The sequence below is a fragment of the Myotis davidii genome, unplaced genomic scaffold, assembly GCF_000327345.1.
Source record: "Myotis davidii unplaced genomic scaffold, ASM32734v1 scaffold266, whole genome shotgun sequence".
Taxonomy (NCBI): Eukaryota; Metazoa; Chordata; class Mammalia; order Chiroptera; family Vespertilionidae; genus Myotis; species Myotis davidii.
In genome coordinates this window covers 5,437,329-5,461,505 of record NW_006300032.1, presented here as the reverse complement: position 1 = coordinate 5,461,505, position 24,177 = coordinate 5,437,329, and the positions used below count along the sequence as shown (strand labels likewise).

At 43.9% G+C, this 24,177-nt stretch overlaps 1 protein-coding gene across 1 annotated transcript in view; it reads left to right on the top strand.

The window, feature by feature from the left end:
• The window catches only part of TCF21 (transcription factor 21), a 2,929-nt gene extending 774 nt beyond the window's left edge, over positions 1–2,155 (top strand). Inside the window, exon 2 of the mRNA XM_006776215.2 lies at positions 1,612–2,155. Within this exon, the coding sequence (XP_006776278.1) occupies positions 1,612–1,701 (90 nt within the window). The 3' untranslated portion in view covers positions 1,702–2,155. The remainder of the gene's footprint in view (positions 1–1,611) is intronic.
• Positions 2,156–24,177: the final 22,022 nt, after the last annotated feature.

The window sequence follows — 24,177 nt, the reverse complement described above, 5'->3', positions numbered from 1 at the left end:
CGCAGCTCCGCTCCCTCCCGCCCCGCGCCCGCAGGGGCCTGGCAGGAGATCCCCCCGCGGCCCTCGCTCTCTGCCCGGCCAGCCGCCGGAGCGGGGATGATTTATGCGAGTGCTGGACGTGGCAGCCCCATTGGGGGTGTGCAAGCGGACGGAGCTGGCAAGGAGGAGGATCCCCTGGTCCCCGCGCCATGGGGGCTCGAGTGGAGGGACTGTGCGGGACGGGACGGGGAACACGGACCAGAGGCTGCGCCCCAAGAGGCATTTTATTCATCCCTTGGTTCTTCCTCCAGCTAGAGAGTAGAACTCGATTTTCCCCTCCAGTTCTTGCAAATAAAGCCACCCAACTCGGTTTCTTTCCCAAGCACCTTATAGGACCGTTAGACATGGACACGTCATGTCCCCCATACTTGTCATGTGAGTCCTCGACCACTTCAATAGTCTGCGCTTCGCCTGTAGGTGGGTTGACATTTTTAAATCCCAGAAGTTCTAGCAAATAGCAGCATAATTAGTACATTCTCGCCAGTACTGGTGTAATAAATAATATTGAAAAGGTCACTTTCATCCAAAATTTAAGAACATTTTAATTTCTTATTTTTAAAAGTCATGCTCATTGAGCCTAATGGTTTCCTCACATGCATTTTACTGTGAAAGAAACATATTTGATTCTTTTATCATTTGATTTGATTTTAAACGTACAGGCACCAAAGAAAAACGACGCTTCCAGCCCCTCTGTTTGTGTCCGATAAGAAGGAGAGGTTTTCCTCTTACAAGTCGTCTTATCTGCCAGCGCTAGTGAGAGGTTTGAGGATTTGAATCGTCTTCTCACCGAGTTAGTTTCAGAATTTGGGGGGAGGGGTGCAAACCCACATTTTGCCTCGAAAAATATTTCCCCCTCCAACTGAAAGTTTGTTTTTCGAATGAGATGAGTCAATAGCTTTTTAAAATCAGGAAGTCAAAGGAAAGCAGTGCCTTCGTTGACATTTTACTGCTGCCTTGATCGTCAGTGAGCTTTATTACAAAACGCCCAGAAGAGATGAGGTTACCCTTGCTCAGCCCAGTAGGAAGATGATCTGAAATAAAATATGCGTGTATATTCTTTCATTGGTGTTTTGTTTTTTCCTTAAGAGGGAGCGATTAATTCAGAGTCTGTGGTCAAACCTCGCCTTTGTGACGGAGGACAGGGAAGTCGGCAGAGGGAAGACAGATGGGCTAAAAGCAGGAGGTCCGGGAAAGCTGACCAGGGCCTCAGAGAGGGCCGAGGAGGGCGCCCCGGTGCCTCCCTGGCGAGAAGTCTCCTGGGCTCCCGCTCGGCCTCCGCACTGTGCCCTGGCACCAGCTCCTTGGGCTGAACGAAGGGCCTCCTCTCTTGGGTTTCACTTTGCCCCCAAGAAGTGGACTCTCCTCTCTGCTCTGCCTCCCCGAGCTGTGCCTTGAGCGAGTGCTGCTTTTTGCTTTATCCAGCCGCGAGGCTCCGAGGGAACTGCAGAGATAACGGGTCTGGGAGACTCGCCGCCTGCCCCCGGCGCGCCCTCTCCTTCCCTCTGGGTCAGGGAACCCACCCCATGCCTCCTCCATGGCCACTTACCGCCTCCACCCTCTTCTCTCCTGCAGACGTGGCCCTTTATGGTGGCCGGGAAGCCAGAGAGCGACCTGAAAGAAGTGGTGACCGCGAGCCGCTTGTGTGGCACCACGGCGTCCTGACCTTGGAGGTGCGAGTCTGGGAAAGGCGCGCTCCCGGGGGAAGAGCCCCGCGAAGGCGACCCCTGCCCTCCCTGCTCCCTGCCCCTGCTTCCCCCGCCAAGCTCCTCTCCCTGGCCCACCCCGCGAGAACACTTTACAGCGACGAGGAGATTGGTTTCCAAACCGGAGGAGATCGGTCGTGCTGACAACGATTCCCATCTATTTAACTTTATTCCTGGTACCGTGAATGACTCTGCGAGCCTTGCTGGTCCAAGTGCAATATGTAATTATAAATATATGAATAGCTAATAAGAGCCTATCGGTGTGTATCTGTTGTACAATATGTTGTAAAGTGTAGATCATAGAATAGCTGACTTTGACAGTCACATTTATAAATTCACTCAAAAGATATATATTTTTTTTCAAACAAGTTTTTCTACTTTTTGAAAATAAATCTCTCTTTATATTGCTAAAAGCCCTGACATTGGTGTGATTTAAAAAAAAAAATGTTACTTGGAATAGAAAAGTGAAGGACTATGGGAAAGCTTGGTGATAAAAATGGTTCTTTCACGCCTCGATCCCAACTTCCAGCGATAGAAGAGGATTAAATCCGATTTCCACTCTGATGGTCCAGATCAGGTTTCGCGGTGAAACTTCAGAAACACCTCTGCCCTCCCAGGTTCCCAGGTTATTTTTAGGACAATTAGAAATAATGTAACCGTAAACAAAGAAAGAGCGGGGTCAGAGCTATTGTTACACAGAAAAGGAAACCCTGGTGTTCATGTATTCCACAGTGTAATTGCTGACATGAGCAGGAAGGTGAACTCCCAGTTTTATAACTTCCCAGGCGAGGACGTGGCACCCGCGGTCAGAAACCAGTGAAGCAAAGCTGGGAGCTATGAAAAATGTCAATTTCATAATCCTTAGGAGGTATTTTCCGATTCTCAGAGCGCTACGACTTGCATGACATATTTCTTATGAATAATTAATCCATTTTAACAAGGAGCCTGCCTGCCTTTGGGCAAAGGCTAGCCAGTGCGTACAGCTCCCCGCCGCGACTTCCGGCGGCCTGGGTTTTACTTTAAACATCTCCCAGGCTGCGGAACAGCTCGTTGGGGAAGATTAAGTTGAGATAAACAGAGAGGCAAGGCCCGGGAGCCTGGGACCCGGTTCCCGCGCTGCCCCAGCGCAGCCCGCGGCAGCCCCCGAGCCAGATGCCACCGAGGCTGTTTAATGTTCGGGGTTATGACCGCAGTGTTTACAAGACGTCTTCGGGTATTTATACTGTTACTCCTCGCAGAGGGCCTTGAAACTTCCGCTTCATTTGCTCTTTCTTTTCCATTTTTTTTTTTTCCTTTCTTTTGCTCGATTCAGTTTGGTACCTGGAGGAAGAGCTCCCCTGTTTCCCTCGCCGCACTCACCTCCTACTAACCCCAAAGGCGGAGGAGGGGTGGAGTCCTCAGCTTGGCCCTCACAGAAGGGGCTTGTCCAGAAGAGGGAACCATCCGCCGCCGGTCATCAGTTAGCACCTTAGCAAGTGCAATTCATTCTCCGAGGCAGGGAACTGCGGCGATTCCGCATCCACCTGCCTGTCATAGGCCTCGCAGGGGGCTTTTCAGGGTGTCCTACCTCCCCCCACCCCAACTGGACCTTGAAGAGCGCATTTCAAGATCTGGACACCTCCCTGATCCCCACATTCTCCTACCAGAGGACACTGCTCTCACCTCCACGGGCCGGAGTTCAAGTCCGCGATGAGTCTCAGCGTGATTCAGTTTTGGGGGTTTCAGGTCAGCACATTGTCTAAGCTCCCACTCGGGTTTTTAAAAATCAAAAGCTCAAACTTCTGAGCACTCGGTGCAGGCGGCCCCATAGAGGAAAAACTTAGTGCTCATTCTCTGAGGACCCCAACATGCAAACGAATTTTTATAAAAGCCCCGGTGCCCCCTGCCTACCATTTGAGACCTTGGCTTTAAACTTGAGACAGGAGGCTAAGATTTTGAAACAATGGGATAAGCTCTAGTTCTGGGTCCAGTGTTTTCCTAAAAGGGACTGGGTCATCAGTTTTCTCATCTCTGCAGATGGGGATAAAGGTGATGATGATGATGATGATGATACCTTCTTTTGCCTCACAAAGCGTTAGTGGGCTCAAATGAGATTATATGTGTGCAATTGATTTCTAAAGAAAAGGATCCATGCCAATATTTATTACTGTTATTAAGTGGCAGTGAGCTGTCTATGCTAGACCCAGCCTGAAAGTGTGTCAGGCAGGAAGCTCCAAAGAGTGTATGTTTATAATGTACAGACGATGGCCTTTTTACTGTAAGAATCAGAACACCCCCCTTGGATGCTATGTTTAACCTTACATTTCTTCTCTCTCTCTCTCTCTCTCTCTCTCTCTCTCTCTCTCTCCTTTACCCTTCTCCAATGTCCTCCAAATTTGTCCAGGGTGCTTTGCAAATGTGACTGCTTCCTAGAAAGAGTGAATCCAGAAAAACTTACAGAGCAAAAATGGGGAGTGGGACCAGCAAATAGAAGGGCTACACACATGGCTGTCTGGCTACGGGGAAGCCCTCCCCATAGGGGCCTCGGCTCTGGGACCTGGGTGCACTGGAGATGACACAGTTGTCCACTGAAAAGAACAAGCAATGCGGTGGTGGTTACTGTGCTATGGCCACCGGTAGCCCAGAGAACATGAAAACCTGCTTGCCCCACACAGGCATTTCCAGTCTCAACATCTCTCCTTCCCCCTGTGCCCTCCTCTTACAGCAGATCATCAGCACCCCACGCCCACCACACCCTTCCTCCCTGTGCCCCTGGTTCTCCTGGAGTCTGACCCCACAGGGCTCCAGTCTACCTGCCCACCGCCCAGGAGCTTGGAGTGTCCTGCTTTGACTAGGAGGCTAGGCTGCCTGAGAAGGAAAGGGGTTCCCCCTTTGCCACAAGCCAGTGTATTTAGGGGTAAGGAGTGGGGAGTGTTCTCTCTGTGACCTCTTGGTTGTGCACATTATCTTAGAAGGTGCTTTCAGGAAGAGCCAGGAGAACATCTGAAATGGGCTGCAGAAGCCTGGAAGGAGAAGGAAGTGCTTCAAGTTAGGGTGTGTCTGGGAGTTCTCAGGAGGAGGGGACAGATATTGAAAATGGACTGTAGCTGGGGAAGCCCCATCTCTCTCTCTCTCTCTCTCTCTCTCTCTCTGCTTATATGACTTTTTACAAGTAACTAGTGCATCTAGCAGGGTTCCCCACTGTCAGGTCGGAGACTTCTTTCTAAAACGAGATGTACGTGATAAACAAGGTGGACAGCAGCTGGTTACACCCAGTGACCGGAGGGAAACACTGCCCCAGCAGACTTTGAAGCCACTGGCTTTTCCGTGGGCTGCAGAATCGCCTGCACAGCTGGCAGCAATAAATTGCTGGGCTCCATCCTCCCGAGTTCCAGATTCAGGAGATCTGGGGAGGAGCCCCATAATTTGTATTTCTACCCAGTTCCCAAGTCCCAAGCGATGCAGCGGCTGCTGCGGCTGCTAGTCCTGGGACCACACTTGGAGAATACTGTTTGGGGATCTGTCTCATTAGAGAAACAAAAGAAGTTAATGCCGAGGGAAAGGAAATATTTGGGAAATTTTCTTAAGAGGCTGCACGTTCTGTTTCTTAAGAGGCTGCAGTCTCAGTTGCTTCTCTATTCACTCCACGATGGCATGCAGTGTGTTCTTCAGGCTTAAATGACCCCCGGGAAATCAGTTGTGCCGCCCTGGTGTGTGGACGCGTGGGCATCTCCGGCGCTCAAGGACAGCTTTCAGGCCTCAGGTGATGAATTAAGACCTGACTGCCTTTGGGCCGGGCTGCCGTGGCCTCCGAGGCGACCTCCAAAAGGGAGAGAAATCTGGGAACCCGGGACCCAAGCCTCTTGAGACTCCTCAGTTGCAAAGAGGGTCCCTGGGTCCAGGTCAGCAAAGATTTGCCCTTCACCCCAGTGGGAGGAGGTTTTACTTGTTTTCGGGTTGTTTTTTTTTTCTGTTTTGGGGCCCTAGCCGTCCAGCTCTTTGGCAGGCGGTCGACAATTGGGGCGCAGAGGTGCAGGAGTGAGGCGGGCGCGGGGTGAGCGCAGGGAGGAGGGGGTGGGCAGGGGAGAGCCTTGAGGCAGAGTGGGGAAGGACTCCTCTGCGGCTTTTCTGCTCCCCCCTGCCCTCCCCCCCGCCCCGCACACACCCTTACAAAGTCTGTGGAAGCAGAAGGGAGGAAAGGGAAGGAGGCGCCCAGTTCCGAGCCCGAGCGCACACCACACAGCCGGCAGGGTCGCCGTCCCTTTCCGGGTGCGGGTGCAGCTTCGGGTCCAGGCAAGGATCTGGGGTTACGACCCCGCTCCGCCCGGGAGGGGATGCTCAGATCCCACGCAGCTGGCGAGGCAAACTTCCTCTCTTAGCTTTTCATCCTTCCCTCCGAATGCTGGCTCTGCCCTCGGAGACTGGGTGGTGCTGGCGGCGTTTCGGAGGGCCCCACCGGCTTCCTCCGGTTCTTCCTGCACGTGCCTTTGATCCTGAGATCTGGGCGGGCTCCCCGTGCACCCTCCTGCCGGTTCACCGAGGGATTAACCACCCCTGGGAGGAGGCTTGAGATCCCCTCCCAGGCAGAAGGAGGAGAACTGGGTGGAGAGGCGGAGAGAACAACCTGAATGTTGCAAGCGTGGTGAGAACTCACTCCTGGAGAGCAACATCCCCTCATTTCTGTACCCAACACACATCATAGCGCCGGGCACCTCAATCAATGTTGAATCATTAAGTCAGACTCTGGTAAAGAGAGTAGATGAGTATTTGGCCATGGGGCTGCTGCTATGCTGGAACTGAAACGGAACCTCTCAGGTTGAAGTCTAGGTGCCTATTTGAGAAAAGACTAAAGCAAGCATTCAATAAAAATGAATTTTAAAAAAGAAGAAAGCAAACGGACACGATGGGACTAGATGGCATCAACCGGAGGTGGGATGTTTGCCCTGCCCTCCCTGACACTCAGATGAAATCTGTCCTTTCCCTTTCCTGTTGAAAATGACATGATCCATTTTGAATTTACATGGCCCTTAGATCAGAATCATTCACCTAAAAGGTGCCTTGAAGAGTGAAAATAATGTGAAACACGGAGAATAAAATGTTCACAGGAATTTATTTTAAAATTAATCCAGTTGGTGATGAGGAAGTCATTTGTTGCCTTTTACAGATACAATTTATACCTACAGCTAGTGAAAGGTACAGTGGAGAGAGCTTTTGACTGAGTCTTTGGACAAAGAATTTGCCCTTTCAGGGCCTTGGTTCTTCCCAATTACTATACTCATTTTATAGTCATTACTATAATTAAAATGAGTATAGTAATGACTATTTCAGTAGGATAATGTATGTGGGCATTGTCTGGTACATGATAGGCATTAATTAATTTTGGTTTTCTTTCTCTCTTCCCCTCTTCTTCAAGTCATTAGACTACCAACGTGCCTAAAAGAATGATATGCATTTTTCCTAGGTAGTTATCTAGTCAATAGCAAACAATTATTAAATTCTTGTGATAATCCAGTAGCTTCAGGTCATCTTGAGTGTGATTAAAACAGGTTATCATACAGGTCTTGTCTTTTTTCAGGGAGGCTTTATCACATTATCTGCAGTGGATCCTGCTCCTAATTCTGAGTTTCAGCACTTATCACCTTATCAATAACAGGTAATTATTACTTTCCTTACTGAGTTTGTATCTTTTTCTCCTCACTCTATGAGGGCAGGGACCATGTCTGGCTGGTTAACCTTGCTTTCCCTAGCACCTAGCACAGTGACAGTTACATGGTAAGTGCTTGAAGAAAAATGAATGCATAAAGCTTAATAAGAAGCTTTTTAGAGATACTTCTGTCTGCCAGATAAGCTCATGTTGCACTCTTCAGGTCAGTTGTAGGTATGCCTCTTGTTCTGTCAGCTACAGTTGGCTGGGGATGTGTGAACAGGTTGGCTGCTGGCTGAGGCAGAATTTTTTGAGATAGAGTCTCTGGGTGCAACAAGAATTCCAAATCTGTTTGCAACAAATGTAATCTATTGCAATCAGGGCTGGGCTGTCTATGGCCACCTGGTTTCAGTCTGCTACACCAATGGTGAGCAACATGCATTTTGGAAAAGGTCATGTTCACAGGTGCTATTGTGTCTTTGGTGGGGGAAAGGGTAGGAATAACAGCATAAAACCATATGTTCATAAAACCTAAATGTTCTACTTTATGGAAAAGAACAATTTCATTGAGAAAATCACCACCACTTTTTAGCCAATAAAATGCAGTTCTTTGGCATATTTAAGAAATAATAGCATAGATACAGCTCATTTAATGTTCTTTTCCATTTGCATCAACAGAGTACATTCATATTTTATCTTCAACCTATACAACCCTAACAAGGAGGTATAATCATCTTTGTTTTTCATATAGGGCAACTGAAACTCAGAGAGGGGAAGTAAATCTTGAAAAGTTATATAGTGAATAAGTAGCAGAAATCTGAGTACAGAATTTTTGTATTTCATGAAAACTGAAATGGATTCAGTCTTGAACATAGGAGAATCCTCAGGTTAAAAGTAAGGATGATTATAACCCTAGAAAGGAAAGAAATGCCTCCAAAAAAAGAACATAACATAATGCTTTTTTATTCCAAATAGAATTATTTTACACTTATTTAAAGATCTATTTTAGACTTATTTTACCTTCTATCACCATGAAGGATACAAAAAGGGAAATTATAAGCAAAGTAAGTTCATTAAAATACTACAAAAACTGTTTTATATTAAGAGTGCATTTCATTCCTAGTTATTTATTCACTCTGTAATTAAAATCTAGTGATTGTCCACCATCAAGTATCAGTTTTTTACTTACAATAAACCACCCCTTAACCTAATGGCTTAAAACAATAAACGTTTGTTTTTACTCATGAGTCTGAGGACAGTTGGGCAGCTCTGCTGATCGGAGATGGAGTCTGCTGTTCTCGCTAGACTTGGTTATATCTGTGGGCTGGTGATTTGAGAGTTAGCTAGTCAAGGATGACCTCACTCACATGTCTGGTGGCTGGATGGGTATTGACTGGAGTGAGGAGGGTGACAGATCCCCATCCAGTAGACTAGCCTGTATTTGTTCTCAGGGAGACCAAAGAGGGAACAGAAGCTCACAAGGCCTCTTAGACCTAGGTTCAGAACTGGCATAGCATCACTTTGCCTGGGTTCTATTAGCTAATGCCAGTCACAAGAGCTTCCTATATTCAAAGGATGGGGAAATTAATTAATTTTGGTTTTCTTTCTCTCTTCTCTTCTTCAAGTCATTTGATTACCAAAATGCCTGAAAGAATGATATGCATTTTTCCTAGATATTTATCTAGTCAATAGCAAACAATTATTAAATTTTTGTGATAATCTAGTAGCTTCAGGTCATCTTGAGTGTGATTAAAACAGGCTACCCATTTTGGAGAAGCTGCAAAGTAACATTGAATAAAGGATGGATATAGAAAAGAGTGGAGATTCCAGGTTATTTTTAGAATTAATTTGCACTATTAAGGTTTTCCTAAAACTTCTTCATATTCAGAGTCTGGCCCTTTTGAATCATTTCTCACTTTGAATTATCAATATCTAGTGATTTACTACCCAGTTTTGCCCTCTGGGTTATTAAGAATATCTCTTAGAAGAGTTCTCCTTTATTGTCACTGTAATTTTTTTTCCAAGTCATTGATACCTGTTCTACAAATTTCAATACTTCACTTTCTTGATTTTGTTAGAAGGGAACATGAATTAATCACTCCAACCCTTCCTTTTACCTATTCTTAGAAATGTGGAGGCTTTTCTAACTCTAGATCTGTTGCTTCGCATGGATAGGAGACTGAATAGTAGACCCAAGGGTACCAGATCTTAATCCCTGAAAACTAGAAATGTTGCCTTATTTATAAAAAAGGTCCTTGCAGGTGTGATTAAGTTAAGGATGTTGAGATGGAGAGGTTATCCTTGATTATATGTGTGGGTCCTAAATACCATTACAACTGTCCTTATATGAGAAACTATGAGGGAGATTCAATACACAGGAGAGGAAAAGTGCTGTGACGACAGAGCTAGAGATTAGAATGTTGCAGCCACCAGAGACTGGAAGAGGCAAGTAATAGATTCTCCTCAAGAACCTCCAAAAGGATTGGGGCCGTACTTGCACCTTGATTTTGACCCTGTGCAACTGATGTTGAACTTCTGGCCAACTAAGACAAAGTAAGCTTCTGTTTTGCTAAGGCACTGTTTGTGGTCACTTGTTATGATAGTCACAGGAAACTAATACAGCATGTGATGGGCAATCCTTTGCACATATCTCAATAACAAAATTTAATGGGGTCATCTATTTATAGTTTACTTCCTTTCCTACGTTCTGTAATGTACTTGGATGTTACTTTGTAAGAAAATACAGAATTATAGATATTCCTTCAGTGACAAGGGCCTTTGTTCCTACACACTACTTTTCTATCTCCATGCTTTCCTGTGCATAACATAATAATATTTTATATTTATTATCTATATAACAAAATAACATTTTTCCAATACTGAATCAGAGTACAATGTTTTTAGAGACATTTTTAATGTCAGTTAAACCTAGCATGGGTTATACCAACAATGTAGATAATTCAAACAAAGAGACCAATGTTGGGATGCGTCCCAATTTTTGAAATGTGTGAGTGTGAAAAATATTGCATCTGAGAATGATGATATATAATAGCTCATTTCATTCCATGCACCATCACTGAGTATACACTGTATGCAGGACCCTGTGCACTGGAAATAGATGAATAAGGTAATACCCTCATGGCCTCCAGCTTTGGTCTTCCTCTCCAGTAATTGCAGAATCTTTTCTATGCAAGGACCTGGAAGGGTATGGCAACCTTATATTCTGAAAAGCGCCAAGTGTGCCAGTTTCCAGAAAGATGGGCTACCAGGACATGCTGGTTACCCCTGCCCTAGTCTTGCATCTAGGCCAGTGGTTGGCAAACTGCAGCCCCTTGAGTGTGGCTCTTCCACAAAATACCATGTGCAGGCATGCACATACAGTGCAAGTGAAACTTCGTGGCCACACTCAAGTGGCCAAAAAGCCGCATGTGGCTCGTGAGCTGCAGTTTGCCGACCACTGATCTAGGCTACAGGCACCTCAGACTGCCATTCAAGAAACTAGTCCAACATGGAGTGTTCCAGCTGCCTCTACCCCAGACTAATTCATCTCCCGGTAGTGGGGAAATATCTGGGGAAGTGATTTCAAAGGTTCCTTTCTGCCTCTAAGGTGGTTGCCCTGGAGGTTTTTATTTTCCTAAGGCTAAAATTGAATCTCAAGCCATTTGGAGATGGCCTAAATATGATGGGCCATCATTTTGCTAGACTGATATAAACAGCCATTTTACAAATACTAGTATGTGCTCTCAGTCCTAAGACAGGGGGTAGGAGGGTAGGAAAGGGATAGCATATGATAGGTACATTAGCAAAAATGTACCTTTATTACTGGATTAGAGTTCCTGTGCATGAATTGGTGCACATTGAAAGGAAATTCATTAGAAGGTGGCCAGTGGGGCGAGACTGGGTGAGATGGCCAGACACACCCTGGAGCCAATCTCCTGCGGTCCCTCCAGTAGGTGGGGTCCCTCAGCCTGGTCTGCAGGGATCAGGCCAAAACCACAGTCCAACACCGCCCGAGGGGTCCCGGAGTATGAGAGGGCATTCTGCAAAGTTGCTGTCACTCAGCAGCTCCTGCATAGAGCATCTGCCCCCTGATGGTCAGTGCATGTCATACCTACCGGCCAGTCAACCAGTCGGCCAGTTGCTTAGCCTTTTATATATATCGGTAATTAACAACAAAACTATAAATGATAGATCTTGCCTGGCTGGAGTGGCTCAGTGATTGAGCATCGACCTATGAACTAGGAGGTCACATTTGATTCCTGGTCAGGACACATGCCTGGGTTGCAGACTCGATCCCCAGTGTGGAGCGTGCAGGAGACAGCCAATTAATGATGCTCTGTCATCATTGGTGTTTCTATCTCTCTCTCTCTTCCCCTCTCCTTTCCTCTCTAAAATAAAAAGTATATACATTAAATAAATACATAAATAAATAAATAAATACTAGGTCTTCAGAGTTAACCATGGCCTGTGATAACTGAGCTTAACTTTTCATTTCTCACCTGCCAAACCTTCTGCATCATTTCAGAGGCCTTCCCTTCAAACAGTTTATAAGCTTTCCAGATTTTTTGTCTCAAAAATCTATCTTTTTCTCTTTTTGAGCCTTATAAATCAAATTATATGCTACTGAATTTCACTATCTTTCTCAATATTTTATACCAGATACATCCTAATTTATTAGAATAAGGGTTTTAAAAGGTGATGTTTTCAAAAGCTCTTAGACAGGCCTGGGTTTTGGGGGCTCTGGCACAAGTTGCTCTGACCTGGATCATTTAATCTCTCTGTGCCTTGGGTTCCTCACCAGTAAGAAGATTTCTAACGTTCCTTCTAACATTTAAAAATAAAAGTCATGACTCTAGAGAAAACTTCCTGTTTATAGGACTACAGGGAGCACTGTGGTGATAGCTAATGTTGGAGGAAGGCAGGATTCATGGGCATAATCATTAGAGACAGCAAAGCTAATCTACCCAGTTGTTCAAAAGCCTTAATAGAAATTTCAGTCCACAAATGTTTAAGTTTCCTTGGAGGATGTCACTACAGTGGTTACTCTATTGGCAGGAATTATTTGTCCCGATGAACAAGGAAATTGGGTTGCTACTACACAATAGAATTTGGAAAAGAATATACAGGAGATTTTAGGGCATCTGTTAGTACAGTCAAGTCTCTTTATTTGTGATAATTATGTTCTATCAAGCCATTGTAAACACTAACTTATAAAACATTGAACCACTGCTCTTGGGGAAAGAAGATATTGTATGTGATTTGGGGCTAAGGTGTGAGCTCCATCCCACTCCAATGCCAGGGGAAAAGGAGGAGTCTGCTATCTCATGGGGCTTTGAGTTTCCTTAGGGCTATTAAGAGAGCTTTGTGTGTTGTTTTTTATATTGATTTTTTACAGAGAGGGAGAGGGATAGAGAGTTAGAAACATTGATGAGAGAGAAACATCGATCAGCTGCCTCCTGCACACCCCCTACTGGGGATGTGCCCGCAACCAAGGTACATGCCCTTGACTGGAATCGAACCTGGGACCCTTCAGTCCACAGGCCGACGCTCTATCCACTGAGCAAAACTGGTCAGGGCGCTTTGTGTGTTCTTTGGGGATAGAGGGATGGCTCCTTACTGAAGTCACAGAAGTTACCTTGGGTGAGTGTGGGGGGGGGGGGCAGAACCAGGTCTGAGATACTGTGCTGGGATCTATATACCCAGAGCTTGTCCCCCATAGGACAGAAAGAGCAGACACGAAATCATCATAGGCCCAATCCAAGCAGAAAGGCAGAGGGATACAAGCAGTAAGCTAAAATCCACAGACAGAGCCTCAAGTCACCTCCAGAAGGGGAGATGCAACTGCCTGGCCAAAGGAGAGGGCCCATAAGAGGAAGCTTGGCTCTGAATATCTGCCAGGTCCAGAGAACATTTGAATGATGCTCTGTGCTTTTAAGTCTCCAGACCCATTGCTTCCTGTTTCAACTTTTGGGAGTCAGAAACTAGAGGAAGAGAAAACACAGGGAGGAGAGACTGCGATGAGACCAACTATATTTCCCTTTTCCACTTCTAGCCTCAGGTAGGCCTATTCTGAAGAGTTAAGTTTTGAAACATAAAATGGTTCCAAATTGCTATTAATACTTGCGTTGGACATCCAAATTACTGAATTGTGATTCCGTGACTTTTAATTTTTTATTATTTTTCTTTATTGTGTGACAGTTTAAACTGTGTACTAAGAATTAGCACAAAAGTTATAGTACTTGCCAAATTTTCATTCAGGAGAATAAAAAGACTTTTCCCACTGAACATGTTTTTAAAGAGGCTATAGGAGAATCCTATATAATAAAAGGGTAATATGCAAATTGACCCTAACAGCAGAACAACTGGGAATAACTGGTCACTATGACACACACTGACCACCAGAGGGCAGATGCTCAATGCAGGAGCTGCCCCCTGGTGGTCAGTGTTCTCCCACAGGGAGAGCTCTGCTCAGTCACAAGCCAGGCTGATGGCTGCCAGCACAGCGGTGGTAGCAGGATCTTCTCCCACCTCCTCAGCAGCACTAAGGATGTCTGACTGCAGCTTAGGCCTGCTCCCCGCTGGCAAGTGGACATCCCCCAAGGGCTCCCGGGCTGCAGAGAGATTTCTAACTGCCAGCTTAGGCCCATCCCCTGGGGAGCGGGCCTAAGCCAGCAGGTGGACATCCCCCAAGGGGTCCCAGACTGCACCCAGCCTGGTCTGCAGGCCGACGCCAGCAGGTGGTCATCCCCCGATGGGTCCCAGACTGGGCGAGGGCACAGGCTGGGCTGAGGAACCCCCCCGAGTGCACAAACTTTTGTGCACCGGGCCTCTACTGGGTAAATAAATAAGTAAATAAATGTTTGGAAAGCATCAGCAAACCAGTTATATTTTTTATGTGGACTTTCTTTTCCAAATAAGTTGAAAGATTAACACTAATTCTTTCTCCCCATGATCCCGTTTCTGTGCCACACATAAAACAAGCATCAAGATTTCCTCTCTTATATACACCAAACAATGTATTCTTTCTTTTATAGTTTTTATACATTTATTCTTTCCTTTATATTTCCCCTACCTTCCATTGTTCTATTATAGGTCCAGACTGCCTCAGATCTTGGATAATATAACAGTTTCTTATTAGTGCCTTTGATTCAGTCTTAGGATCACTTTCCATTGAATCTATATGACATTGACACAAACTCTGCCTGAAAACATAGTATCTCTCTCTGTTTCCTTGCCTAGCATCCAAGGCCTTTCATGATCTGACTCTACTTTCCCAACTGTAATCCTACAGCTTCCCTATCCGATGTGTTTTTCCAGGTAAACAAGTATGCCTCTGCATCTTTTCCTTATGTCTAAAACAGCCCATGATTGTGGCCCTATTTCAGTTTTGTGAAATCCTATCCTGCCTTCAAAGTCCAACTCTAACGCCCCCTCCTTCAGAAAGCCTTTCTCAAACACCTTGCCTTGAAGGTATTAGCTGCTCTGTGAGTAAGGTGGGTTCTAGAATAGTTCAAATTGATCTAATTAAATCAACTATTAACTGGAAAAGGCATAACATTTGGAGGTTCCCATCAACATAGATTTGACCGTTTAGTAAAATTTATACATCTGAATCGAGGGTAGGTTGACAAAAGGGCCATGATTGACATAATGAAACAAAATCTCCATTCTATACTCAGAACTTCCCAGGAATATGTGAGGGTCAGAAGAAATTTTGTCACCAGAAAGGCACTTTTTTTGGAAAAATCAGGTTTATTGGTTTTCAGGGAGGTTGGATGAAGAACCCACCTTGGTAGTCCATGTCCAATTAGAGGGCAGAAACCATGTAGTAATCTGAACAGGTAAAGTTTAATTTAAAGTTATTAACTAAATAGGTGCCTCGTTAGCGCAGTAGGTAGCGTGTCAGTCTCATAAAGTTATTAACTAAAGCAAAGGATTAACTAGAAAGGGAGAACCCCGGGGCTGAGGAGGTACGCCCACAGATGGAACACACTTGGAAGAGAAGCCCCCTTCACCGGCTATGGTCCACTGGAAAGAAAAGATTCCTGGATTGTTCTGGGCCAGAGCTGGTCCACAGCTGGTCTGAGCAGAGGCTGGCAAGCAAGGGACGTGGGTAGGGACTAGCATACAGGAACATTCTCCTAGGATCCAGGCAAGCAGAGACTGGCAAATTGGGAAGCCTGGCTGGGAATGTTGCAAGCGACAGTCATCCACAGAGATGTCACCAGAGATCTTGGGTAGAGGTCCTCATAGGGAAGTGCTGTGCTCCACTGGCCACTAGATGCTGCTGGCCACTACACGTGCTGTAGGAGCCTAGCCTACAGAGGCTGGACCACAGAAGGAGACTGCTGGAAGGAGCACAGTGGGTGAACAGAGTGCACTTTCCTCTTGCAGTGTCCCTCCAGCGCCCTCTACTGACAAATCTTAACACTGTACCAGCTGCAAAGGAGGGATGCTTAGAAGACAGAGCTCCAGAACAGTGCATAGGGAGCTGAGAGGCAATACATTGAAAAATGGAACACTGCCAAGACCATTTTCTTCTTGTGTTTTAATTTTTCTATTTAGCAGAAAAAAATAAATTTGTACATCAACTTCCCAAGGATATCTGTAGATACCACAGTCATAAAAGAATCCCAAGGGAACAAAAAACACGATTGACTCTTGATTTAGAGTAGATGCTTGCATACATTACCTCCCTGATGTACGATAATGTAATGTGCACTATTATAATAAGCAACATGTAAGTGCATGCTACCATTCTTTTTACTTTAACATATGAGAAAATTGAAGCTTAAGAACACACAGTAAGTGATGTGTATAAAAATCTGAAACTGGGAAAATATGTGATCTGTTCACTAACTCAGCCTAATTTCTTGCCAAGAGACTAATTTTGTGTGTGTGATGTGCCAAGAAGTTTCAGGTTCTAGGCTGAAAACGTGGTGCCTCACTAAAGCCTTTAAGGAATTCTTCTCGCAATCAGTTTTTACTTTTTGGATGACACATTTGGATGAATGCCTAAAAAAGGCAATAGAAGTTATGATTTTTCTCTATGAAATTTGACATTTCATAGTGATCACACAAAGTCTAGTTGTACACATATCTCCACTGCTGGCGGATTCTCTCCAGCCTACCATTTATGAAGCACTGAGTATGTGCTAGGCATTGTGCTAAGGGCAATGCATACCTTTTCCTGTGTAATCCTGCCCACTACCTAGTGGGTAGATAATACTACCCAATTTTTCAGATGAGGAAACTTAAGATTGAAGAAGCTAAATACTTTCACCAATTGTCATCACCTAAGTGGTGGCACTGGAATTTTAATCTAAATAAATCTGACTCAGGTCTGACTCCATAAGGCCATCTGGTCACCTTCTGTTTTACACCTTTATTTCTAATTATCTAGATGTGTTACGTTTTAAAAATATAGAAGGAGGTTAATATACTTCTCAGCTTCTTTTAAATAATAAAGGGGATTGCTCTGTTAAGTTAATTTGGCTCCTTTAAGAATATTAAGCTGTTTTACAGGGTGCAGCCCATTACTAACCCTGTTATATTAGCAGGGGAAGAGTTGCTGATATAGTGCCCCTTTCCCAGTCTCATTAATTCTAGGTGACATACTGCAGACCCCAGGAACTTGATGTAATTTGTAATTGTCTAGGATGAGAATAGTAGCTGATATAGTAAACATTTTGGAGGGCTTAGTTTTCATGGTCTTGCTTCTTACCCTGAGTGTGCTCTTGGAAGCATCACATCCACAAGGGGTGGGGTACTGGGGGGGATGGGGTAGGGGGCTCTACACAACCCTTGGGCCTCTACTTAAGTTTAACCAAAAATATATTTCAGTGCACACTTCTGTGACACTCAAACTAGCAGAACTTACATAACTGCTGAAAGGAAATCTACTTAATATTTAAATATTTGCTTCACTTACCATTCATTAAATTCTATTTAATATCCTAATAGAGAGGGAATATGCTAATTGGCCCTCATGCCATCGCAAAGATGGTGGTGCCCACAGCCAATAAGGAGGGAATATGCTAATTGACTGCACCACCCTCAAAGATGGTGGCACCCACAGCCACAAGGTGGTGGCAACCAGTCCCCTCAGCCCCGCTGGGGTGGCAGACCTTGCTGTGCACCTGCCTCCAGAGTCCCCCAGCCACCCAGGGTCGCCTGAGGCTCAAGTAACCAGGGCCTGCTGAGGCTTGCGCTGCTGGCAGTGGCAGCAGCATAGGTGTGATGGGGGCGTCACCTTCCCCTGATGGCCAGGTCACCTCCTGCCTGAGGGCCCCCGGACTGTGAGAGGGGGCAGGCCGGGCTGAGGGACGATCCCCCCTCTCCCCTCCAGTGAATGAATTTTCATGCACCAGGCCTCTAGTCATTTATATAACATGACTATCACACCCAAAGTATCTGATTGTGAAAAAAGGTAGGAACAAAGATAATTTTAAGAATTTAATATCTTATAATGGATTTTATTTAATTCTGTTTTATAAAATAAAATTGTGCATATCTAGACTTATTTTTTAAGATAAAAAAAATATATTCTTAGTCCTGCCAATTATATCTTCCTGGGAGGTCAGGCAGCTCCAGGGCTTGGTCTAATGCTGTGCCAGGAGTCCTGATGTAGCCTAAGAGGGCATCACATTATTGTAAGTCTAAATGAGTCATAATAACAATTACAAAAGATAGCAATTGCTGTTGTAATTAATGGAAATCCACCTTGCATGCTTTCCTCAATTCTCACACTTCCCTGTGCAGTTCGCTCCTTTCAGTTTTATTATCACACCACAGGGTGGCAGCCTTGTTTCCCGTTTCCTCTTCTATATTTTCAGGGCAGAGATTCTCATTGTCCCTGAATCCATGTTGAGTTTCAGAAGAAACCTACGGATGCAGAACCACATTCTAGACTCGGAAACTAGTAGGAAAAGTAGTGTGGCCTTTGTTTCCTGTATTTATAAAGCTGAATTGATTTACAAAAATCCCTTCTAGCTATAACTTAGGATTCTGAAACCAACTTGATACTGAACCTGAATCTACTACATTTACTAAAATTGTGGCAAGAAGATGGTGGAACAAAGCCTTGAGGAGCAAGCTGAACAAGCACCTGCAGAGAAGAGGGGAGTAGTGAGGGAGGGCATGAACTGAGAATGTTCCCAGCATTTTCTAAATGGAAGGCAAAAAAAAAAAAAAAACAAGCCCAGCAAACCTCTTGCACGGCTGAGGGACAAAAGAAATGAAGATTGTGATGGAAGTTACGAGCCAGAAAACACTTGTGAGAAGTGTTTAATTTCCATACCCTAGAAAATGTGCCAAAATCAATCCTTATGTATAAAATTACCATCTCTGAGAAAAACTAAAAAAGACAAAATCAATTTCCAATGAAAATAATTCTAACAGCTTCTTGGAGGAGAAATACAAAACCACACAATCCAGTCAAGGCACAGTTTCAGGAGGAAAAAGACCAATACCCGATCAATAATAATGTAACTTCTTTCTCTGAAGAAAAAGTAATTTAACAGTAAGACAGCAGTTGCTACCTGCTTTTATCTACAGTGTCTGAGAAGGGGGATGCCCAGAATTGAAAGTCTCCTCCAGCATTGTTCAGGAGAAAAAGTCTTGATCACACTGCATATATATTTTGTCTATTTGAGGTGAATATACTTTTAAATAAGAGATGCTCTCCTAGTTTGACAATGCTGTCGCTTTAAGTAATGAGTGGATAGCATCCAAGTGGTTGAGTGTCAATCTATATGGTGTGGATCTATGAACCAGGAGATCTCGGTTGGATTCCCGGTCAGGGCACATGCCCAGGTTGTGGATTCAATACCCAGTAGAGGGCGTGCAGAAGGCAGCTGATCAATGATTCTCTCTCATCATTGATGTTTCTAAAGCTCCCTCTCCATTCCTCTCTGAAATCAATAAAAATAAATAAATAAAATAAGACAGAGGAAATCTTTAATCCATGTGGAATTTATTTTTGTTATTAAGTAAAGATCTATATGGGTTTTTTTTCAAGTGAATAGCCAACCATCTCAATACCATGTCTTGATTGTTTACCCTCTACCAATAGAGTTGAAGTGCCACCTTTATCATTTACTAGTTTCCTTTAAATCATGCTCTATGTTTTCTATTCTTTTCACTCATATTTTTGTCCATCCCTGCCTAAATTCATACTGTATTACTGATTTTTAATATTTTTATATCTGGCAGTTTAATATTTTCCTTTTGCAAAATTGTCTGTTATACGCTGGCATTTTCTTTTTCAAATAACATTTAGAATCTGATTGTGTTAAAAATGATAATTAACTATTGATTGGGTAACATTCAATTTATAGATACATTTGAAGAGAACTAACTTCTTTATACCATTCATCCTTTCCAAACAAGCAGTTTTACACTTGCTTCTTTTTTTCTCTCCATCTTCTCTATGTCTCTCTCTCTCTGTCAGCTTTATCTCCTCATAGTATTGTCCTTTTCCTTACAGAAGAGGGTATGTCAGCCTATTGCCCTCAATAGCAAAAAGGGAAATTGTTTTTCCCCCCCAGATCCAATTTAATTAATCCTGGGGTAGAACACTCTTTGACCTGACTTGGTCACAACCAATCATAGGAGCTGGGGGGGGGGGAGGTGTAATGAGTCCAATCAAAAGAGATAAACCATAATTTCAGAAGAGATAGTATAATATAAAAAAATTAACCATAACAGGAGATTGGAGTGTTGAGAATTGACTAGAAAGAAATAAAGAAAACTCTAAAGAATATGGGAATAGCACCTATAAGGAATAACCACTACCCCCAGAGTTGAGATGGAACACCCAAGGAAGACTCCACCCCTCGAACATGGCTGAGCTCCAGACTTTGTTGGAGAGGTCATGGCCATGGCTCACTGACAGACAGAATTCACTGGAACCCACCCTCTAGGTGTGGGGAAAGCAGTTCAAAGGCTGGTGCCTCACTGAAGGCATGCTCCTACCAAACCACATAAGGGAAGTCTGGGGGGATGAGCTGCAGAAATGGGGCACTGGAGAGCTGCCATGTGCTGCAGGAGGTGGAAGAGAAGCTGCATGCATTATAGGAGCTCCATGCATTACAGGAGCTGCTTGACTACTGAGCTTCCTATAGCCCTTTCTACAACAAAATAATGCTGTATTTATATGTAATAAGATACTGCTATCATTGACAAGTGAATTGCTCACCTTTTCCCCAAAATAAAGACACACGGAGTCCTAGGAGTCCATTGTTGGCTATATTAATCCTCAAATTCAGTCACAGTTCCAAATATTCTGTTATCTAAACATTAACTGTAAAGTTAATTTCCAAAGTGAGTTGCATTGTGATCTCAGAAATGTATGTCTTAATCCTAGCCCCCAGTGCCTTGAATGTGACCTTATCTGGAAATAGGGTCTTAAGGATCTTGAGATGAGATCATTCTGGATTTAGCGTAAGCCCTAAATCAACGACGTGTGTCCTTTCAATAGGAAAAAGAGGTGGATTTGAGACAGAGAGACGCACAGGGAAGACAACAGGAAGATGGAGGCACCGGTTGGAATGATGCGTCATAAACCAAGGAATGCCAAGGATTACCAGGCAGCCACCAGAAACTAGTCGAAAGACATGGAACACATACTTTCTCAGAGACTTCAAAAGCAACCAATGCTGCCAACACCTTGATTTCCAAGTTCTGGCTCCCAGAACTATGAGAAAATAAATTTCTGTTGTTTTAAGCCACCAAGTTTGTGGTGTTTTGTTATAGCAGCCCTAACAAACTAATAGAATTGTTGGCAACTTGAATACAAACGGGAGGAGAGGAAGGAATAAAATGATACAATAGGCCAACAGAAAACATGCAAAGATGCTAAAGTCCCCATTTCTGTAATTAATAATTAAGACCATGATTAATATCTATGGCTTTCATGTTCCTCTAATCAAGCTGTACCTCTCCTACCCTCAGCCAGACCTCAGCTTGTTCCGTTGCTTAGTGGAGTGACCTGAACCTTCATTTGCAAAGGGTCTGAGTCCTCAAGCACCCTACTTTTTATTTTTGGTTGCTATAATTTTTCATTAACTTTAATATTAGACACTGAAGTACTAAGAGGGTCCCAGAGAATTTCCTGGGTTCCAGACTGTCCTTCATTGCCTTTATTATGTACAAGCAAACCAATTTCCCTATTAGCGCCACCATTTGAATGTAGCAGTTCACTAAAAGTTTATACTTTGGGGTGAGGGTTACTTATTGTTATTAATTTAGAAAGTATAAGAGAGAGTTCAAAATTGCTATAATTTTCCCCAGCAGCTGTGCAAACTGAAGGGTACTGGGTTTGATTCTGCTCAAGGGCACATGCCTGGGTTGAGGGTTCAATCCCCAGTTGGGGGCGGGGGGCCTGCAGGAGGCAGCCAATCAATGATTCTCCCTCATCATTGATGTTTCTATCTCTATCTCTCTCTCCCTCTCCCTTCCTCTCTGAAATCAATAAAAATATATATATATTTTTAAAATTGCTATAATTTGCTTGTATATGACTTTGCTGTATACTTTCTTCATTGATATAAATGTATTATTGGTTTCTTTATTAATTTACATGAGTTATTTATGCAGTAAATACTTGTAGAAGGAAAAAAATCACCCCAGCCAGTAGATTACCCCTTGTTTTGAATTTTTGTTTCAGGGGGATAAGGAACCCAAAATGGGCAGGTGATCGAGGTCTCCTCTTCCCATTTGGCGAAACCATTGTTGTATCTCGTGAGAAAGAAGCATTCTCTTCATGGGGACTAAAGTTACCATATCAGCAGCAGTCCAAGTTTCCAGGTAAGGGAGGAAAAATTCTAAAAGTGGGTTATTAGGTGAAATTGTGATAAGAGCCACTCCCACTGTCATACCTTGATTCAAATGCATTCTGTCTATGGAAGAGAGTGCCATATAATGGTCACTGATCAAAATATATCCTGTAAGAAAGAATCCCGTTTTTCCAGGGTGTTGTCTCCACAGTGGGCCAGAACTAAGTCTTTAGCAAGTCATTTCACTGTTCAGTTAAGCCAGATGCTTCCAAGTGATGGTGTATGTGGTAAGATCAGTTAATTCAACGGTTCTCAACCTGTGGGTAGCGACCCCTTTGGGGGTCGAACGACCCTTTCACAAGGGTTGCCTAAGACCATCGGAAAACACATATATAATTACACATTGTTTTTGTGATTAATCACTATGCTTTAATTATGTTCAATTTGTAACAATGAAAATACATCCTGCATATCAGATATTTATATTACGATTCATTAACAGTAGCAAAATTACAGTTTTGAAGTAGCAATGAAAATAATTTTATGGTTGGGGGTCACAACATGATGAACTGTATTAAAGGGTCGTGGCATTAGGAAGGTTGAGAACCACTGAGTTAATTCCATAGACATAGACTCATTGTTGCACTTCTCTTGCTGTGAAATAAGTTCCCTGATTAGATGCAGTGCTGTGTGGAATGCACTCGTGGTAGATAAACCATTTTGTAAGTTCACAGATAGTGGTGCTGCCAAAAACACGAGCATTAAAGGCCAATCCATTTCCAGAATATGTGATCATTTTAATCGGGATGAATCTTTGCTCCCTCAATGATGAAAGAGGTCCAATGAAACCAACCTGCCACAGATGACTTGTTCCTCACCTTGGGGAATAGGGCTATATGAGATTCAATGTTGTTCTATGCTCTTGACAAGTTAGGCACTTGGCAGTAGTGCCAGCAAAGTGAGCCTTGGTAAGGAGAAATCCAGGTTGTTGGGTCAATAATTAGCGTGCATCCTACCACCATGGCCACTTTGTCATTGGGATGATTGAATAAGTACTGAGGTGGCTAGCTGACATCCACAGAGTGTGCCATTTTGTCTACTGGATTATTAACAGTCTCCTCTGCATTGGAATATCTTTAATGTACCTTCACACTCAGAGAAATCCATCTGTTCATATACTTCTTCCCCATACTTCCTTGTCACTAATCTTCCAATCCTATTCCTTCCAGGTCCCTGTCCATCTAGATCAGCCGTGGGCAAACTACGGCCCGCGGGCCGGATCTGGCCCATTTGAAATGAATAAAACTAAAAAAAAAAAAAAAAAAGACCGTACCCTTTTATGTAATGATGTTTACTTTGAATTTATATTAGTTCACACAAACACTCCATCCATGCTTTTGTTCCGGCCCTCTGGTCCAGTTTAAGACCCCACTGTGGCCCTCGAGTCAAAAAGTTTGCCCACCCCTGATCTAGATAAAGCATAACTGTCCATTCTGGTCATCCCTCTCTCCAGACATGGTAGATAAAAAAAATATACTGTTTGCATTATGCCCACTTAGAAGATTTTCCTTCACCCCCAAATGGGGTTGAGGAAGCCACCAGTGATGCAGGAGGTAGATTCTAAAGAAGCCTTCTATGCTGCAGGAGCCTGACACCAAGAGGTAAAACCCTTTCCCACTTCAATGTCTCTCCAGCACTCTTAGCTGACAAAGTTTAACGCTGTGATAGCTAGCAAAAGAAACATATTTAAAGGGTCAAGATTCATCTTCACACAGCAGGTATAAAGAGTGAATTGGAACTGAGCAATAACTCAGACACAGTACAGGGACTATATAATTGCCCCAACTGACCTCAGATACGCACCTATAAATCACTGTGGCTACTGCACCTCCCATTTGGACCCACATAAGATTGGAGGTAGGCACAGAGTAGAAGTAGTTCCCCCATATAAGAGAGAAGAGTGCTCTTCCAAAAAGAAAAGTTCTGGGCTGACAAAACAATAAATGTTCCCTACAGATCTTTCTTTGGCTGCTCA